The 5,481-nt window shown below is 35.6% G+C and overlaps 1 protein-coding gene across 2 annotated transcripts; it reads right to left on the reverse strand.

Moving 5' to 3' along the window:
* SmD1 (small ribonucleoprotein particle protein SmD1) lies at positions 1-4,906 on the reverse strand. Of its 2 annotated transcripts, none has more exons than XM_071678617.1 (4): positions 4,803-4,906; positions 3,365-3,441; positions 2,799-2,996; positions 1-934 (listed from the first exon to the last, which is right to left on the reverse strand). In XM_071678617.1, exons 1-4 carry the CDS (start codon positions 4,901-4,903, stop codon positions 843-845), a joined length of 468 nt encoding a protein of 155 aa, XP_071534718.1. In that variant the 5' UTR covers positions 4,904-4,906; the 3' UTR covers positions 1-842. The 2 variants fall into 2 exon arrangements, with proteins under 2 accessions (XP_071534718.1, XP_071534719.1); XM_071678618.1 differs by lacking the exon at positions 4,803-4,906 and adding an exon at positions 4,629-4,669.
* Positions 4,907-5,481: the final 575 nt, after the last annotated feature.

Below are 5,481 nucleotides of genomic sequence, written 5' to 3' on the forward strand. Positions count from 1 at the left end.
TTAATAAAAAATCCACTTTATATTGAACGTAATCAAATAATTAAGTGCAATGTAATGACTTATCATGCAAGTAATCACCATTCCTTACATGAAAACTTTCACGAATGAGAGGAATGCATTTTAAAATACTTCCAATTCCTGAAAGAAATTGGCTAAAGTGCCTAAGCCTCGTGCAGATTTTTTCTATCTGCAAGGTTCACATATATTAACAAGTATTTATGAATTACACTTTCCCTAAACAAATGAAACTTTCTCAAATCCATGAACACATAGCATCATTCTAGACCACTTAAGATGCCCCAAAAGCTTTAAGAAATTAATTGTCTTGATAGATCTCTTGGGCCAGTAAGTATATTTCCTATTTCACAATTTCTAGTTAAAAACAAAATACAGTAAACCCTTGAAATAACCAATAATAATTCTAGAAATAATTACCCCCTAAAACATCTATATTCTCCCTAAAGTTTAATGATGCTCTCCCAACTCAACTCTCATTTGCCCTCTTTTTCAACCACTGCACCTTCTTCTTGAGTTCCTGCCACTTTCTCTTATACATCTCCCAGTCATCTGCACTCCTTTGTAAGTACTGCCCAAATGCCTCCTTTTTCTTTCAAAAAACTTTTCTTCAACTACACTTCAACTAGGTAACATTTCATTAAACAGACTTTCTATGTTAACGTACACTCCATCCCTATATTTGTCTGTTATGTCGAGGGTTTACTGTACCATAAATCATGTCAATGATAGCATTCAAAAACAAAATGAAGCAAAAATAATTCACAAATATCTTGCCACAATTTGTACAAAATGGCTGAATTTACATGTTCTTATTACATGCTTGCTCAACGGCGTGGTGGTCCACCTCGACCTCTGCCTCGTGGGCCACCACGGCCTCGACCACGTCCACCACGGCCTCGACCACGACCACCAAGACCTGAAAATGGAATGCAGCACCTTAATAAATTTACTATAAAATAAAGCAACACAAGATTATCATCAGGGATAGAGCAATAGCTTCCACAAGCTAAAGTCTTGCATTAAATGAGTATGCTACAACATTTCTTTCATACGTGATGGCTACTTCCTGCTTTAGAGAGGTAGTATCAGGAGGAGACACAGAAAGGCATCATTTACTCTCATCCATCCTCTCACTGTCATGTGTAACACAGTGAAATCACAGATCCTTATCCACAACCAGGCCCCACAAACCTTCCCACGATTTACCTGATACTTCACGTGCCCTGATTCAGTCCACTGACAACACATCATCCCAGTATGCCATATCATTCTAATTCACTTTATCCTGTGCATACCTTTTACCCTCATGCATGTGCAAGCCCCTGTCATTCAAAATCTTCACTCTATTCTTCCATTTCCAATTTGGTCTCCCTGTTCTCATTCCCTCCACTTCTGACAAATACATCCTCTGTCAACCTTCCCTCACTCATTCTCTCCATACATCCACACCATTTCAGCAATCTCTTCAGCTCCCTCAACCAAAGTCTTTTTATTGTGACACCGCTCTCTTATCCTTTAATGGTAAAGATAAACCCTTCTCTCCACGTATCTCACACAGATTCTTGAGAGCAAAAATCTGATCAACACATCCTCTCCCACCCCTTAAGCCACAATGTTTCTCCTCAATTTGATGCTGTGTATGCCATCATCCCCACAATCACCACTCTTCCATACATCTTACTTGGTATACTTAACAAGCTTGCATCGTTGTAATTCAAACATTCACTTCTGTCATTTACATATTTGCCCCTTTCATCGATATTCAATTTTTTTTTTTCACAATATTAACCTCCTCCAAAAATATTTTCTTAATTGTCATAAAATTTGTTGATACACACTTATATCAGCTCTCATCAACCCTCTTTTTCAATCCCTTTTGATGTCCTGTTGCTTTCTCTTGTGCATCTCCCAATCAATGACACTGCATGAAATGCTCATACACCTCTCTTTTCTCCTTCACTGGAAACTTTAACTTCTCATCCTACCACACAATTACATTTCTCACATGTCCACCTCCCATATACCACAGATTTCTCTTATGTCCACATGACTTCCCTAAATACTTACCATTCCTCACCCACTCCTCTAGCTTCATTTACTCGCACCTTTTTCCCATTCTAAACTTAATTTCTTCTGGTATCTCTTTACACAAACCTCTTTTTCAAGCTCACTCACATTTACCACTCTCTTCCTAACCATACAATTTCCTTTTCTAAATGCCTTGACAAACCTTCTCACTTACCACAATAGAATTATCAAAATGCTCAAACTTATAAGTTATCAAAACATTTCAAATACTACAAATGTTTCTCAGACTTGCAATGGAATTATCAAAAGGCTCAAACATATATGTTATCTGAATATCTCAAATACTACAAATGTTTCTCAGACTTGGAGACAACCTTTAAACATGGTTAGAACTAAGTTAAATGATGGAAAATAAAATAAAGATAGTTTGTACTCAATATCTTAAATACAGTACAATGCATACCATCATGGTTAAAACTTTGATTCTTGCAGTATTAGGATATAAAAGTGACTTCCAGTTGATTGGTGAACATGTCTACATTTCAAAGTCCATTACTGTAATACTAACCATGGAAATAACTGGAACTCTAGTTTCAGTACATTGTACATGAAAGCTACAGAATGGATATAAGTGAACAAAGCCATTTTCTTCATTAGTCCCAACACTACCTTATTAAGACAGGAAATGGTGAACATATAAAAAGATTTGAAAAATACTTTGTGACTAATGACCAATCATATTTAGCACTTGCCTCGTCCACGATCACCGCGACCTCTCCTTGCTCTGGGACCATCATCAATCAGCAGATTTTCTAATGGGAGAGATTCTGGCAGAATGAAGTAGCGGATGTTGTTACCTCTAATGGTCAGTGTGTCATAACTAACTGGGTCAAGGTTTTTCAACGTCATTTTTACACTCTTCAAATGAGTGTTCATCGCCACATCCACACCTGCATGGAGGTAAATGCCTGTAACACTAATTTACCAATACCTTACGTATAATCATACTTTACTAGAGCACTTTCTAAACTGGTGAATGATTATTATAAACAATGAAATGCAGTGGGCTCCTGTAATGAACCAAGCAGAGTTGACTAGAAGCATTCAGTGGTACAAAAATTCATTCACGTACACCACTGTCATGAATCTTTGAGACAGGGTCCAAGATACATCGACAGTACTAAAAAATAAAGGACAAAATGAGATGTAGATGGACAAGCTATCTAGCATATGAATGTGAGCAACTGTCTCCAGCTCAAAACTCTCAATATACAGATTAATGGACACTCACAACTACAAAAATCTTGTTTCTACCCACCTGTAATCGTACCCTGAACCTGGGTGCCATTCTTCAATTCAATTGTTACAGTCTCGTGGCTCAGCTTCATTAGAAACCTGGGCAAGATTAAAAAAGAAACCATGTCATGCAAACTTATACTTCACCTTTCAGAGACAGAAAGATCTCTAAATATATAGTACTTCCTTCAACAATCGAATTCTGCAATATATATATATATATATATATATATATATATATATATATATATATATATATATTTAAAAACAAAACATACCATTTGTCACACAAAAAACATTATAGGATGACAAATGTGTCACACAGAGCTTAATCAATGCAATACATGTTCTCTCATTTCCCATAATCTCTTTTCACTTCAAAGTATTCTTTAATGCATTCAAGGATTTACTTTTGCAACTGTATTTTCAAAAACAAATAATCTTGACATAACTAATGGGTACATCTATACACTAATACGGAATCATATATAATTCTGAAGGAACTGCACTTGCTTTACTGTCAACACTTCAGGAAAGTATATATATATTCAATATATAAAGTGGTAACACATATATCCCCCTTGAATATGGTCTTTTTCTGTGGCTTGTTACTATTCTTGATTTATTTTGAAGGGGCTTGCCTACACTAACACTTAAAAAAAATACTACTACTATAGATACTCGAGGCCTATGTCTAATCCTACCATATAAATAGAAGTAACAAGTGTGGGGTGAGCTTAAACAGAAATTGTGCTGGTTTTTTGAGGGACAAGACAGATTTATAAAGAAATACAATGAAAATATACCAAGTTCTAGCTGACAAGCGAAACTTAGGTTCTTCAAACAGAGAATTCCATAATATGCAACAGATACTAATAACAAACACGAAAATAAACCACGGGTTGATTAGCACTTGCCAGACGTGATTAAATATTAAGCTAATCCTATTTATATACCTAATGAACATTACGTATCAATGTAAATATTTATCTCAAGCTCAATTTACAAGTTGTGTCCATATTTGCCATTAAACTATCTTAATGCTCTGTTATTCATGAACCATAATTGGTTACGAATTACGAAAAGACTCATATTCTTTCTATCTAGTTACTCTTTAAAAGATTGCTATTCAGATCCGGCGGGCTCAACTCACGAGCTAAGGAAACACCCACGCCAATTTAACTTAACAAAAACATGGTTTCCCAGCGATAAAACGACGTTGCCTTTCTATTAAACTAGCCTTCATATATTAAAATATATTCACACGATTCTACAACATAACCTACGAGGGTGTTACTCCCCTTAAGACCATCAAAACATTGTGATCCACTACTTGATTGACCCGGTATCTTTATCGAGATACTGCTGAAACAAAACGTCTGAAATTACTGGAATAGAAACCTTGTATACAGTCTATAATCTCTGCTGGTTCATTTTATTAAGATTAGGAACATTCTTACCTTACGAGCTTCATGATGTTAACGGATAAAATCCTTCGATCAAAAAATAAAGACGCAACGGAGACGCCAAACGTTCGCTTTGAAACAGGAGATTCGTCCATAAAATCTAGAATACACAGAAATTATATACCACATTGTAAGCAATAAAACCTTATCGCTTTTATCCAGTATAAGTCTCATTATTAAAATATCAAATAATTTAATAGTTTTGAAAGATTTCTCAGAACATTAATTTTTGGCGGGCTTTATCTTTTCCGAAAGAAGTCTTACCGATTCTGTAAAACTACTCCATAGCTTTCCCATTATAATGTGTTTTGTGTAGTTTAACTTTCTTTTACTGTAGTCATATCTACATACGAAATCTTAAGCTTTTATGACAATACTCATTACTGAGTTATTACCCCCTGTACGTCCACATCTTTGACCTTACAGTCTTCTTTCCTCTATATCCTTCTTCTCGTGTTTCCTTGCTTCACATCTGGTCATGCTTCTCCGCTTTTTCCCTTGATATTGTTGTTTTTAATACGGCAGCCATCAGCCTCCTATCCCCGGGGCCCAACAACAATAAAAATCCAGTCATAATAACAGTATTGCTCTCTTCTAGCTAGGCCTTACCAATCACGTGATAATAATGAAAAAAAAAAAGACTTTAAGTGCATCCTTTATTTTCACACAAAAG

The sequence above is a fragment of the Panulirus ornatus genome, chromosome 28 (assembly GCF_036320965.1).
Source record: "Panulirus ornatus isolate Po-2019 chromosome 28, ASM3632096v1, whole genome shotgun sequence".
NCBI lineage: Eukaryota > Metazoa > Arthropoda > Malacostraca > Decapoda > Palinuridae > Panulirus > Panulirus ornatus.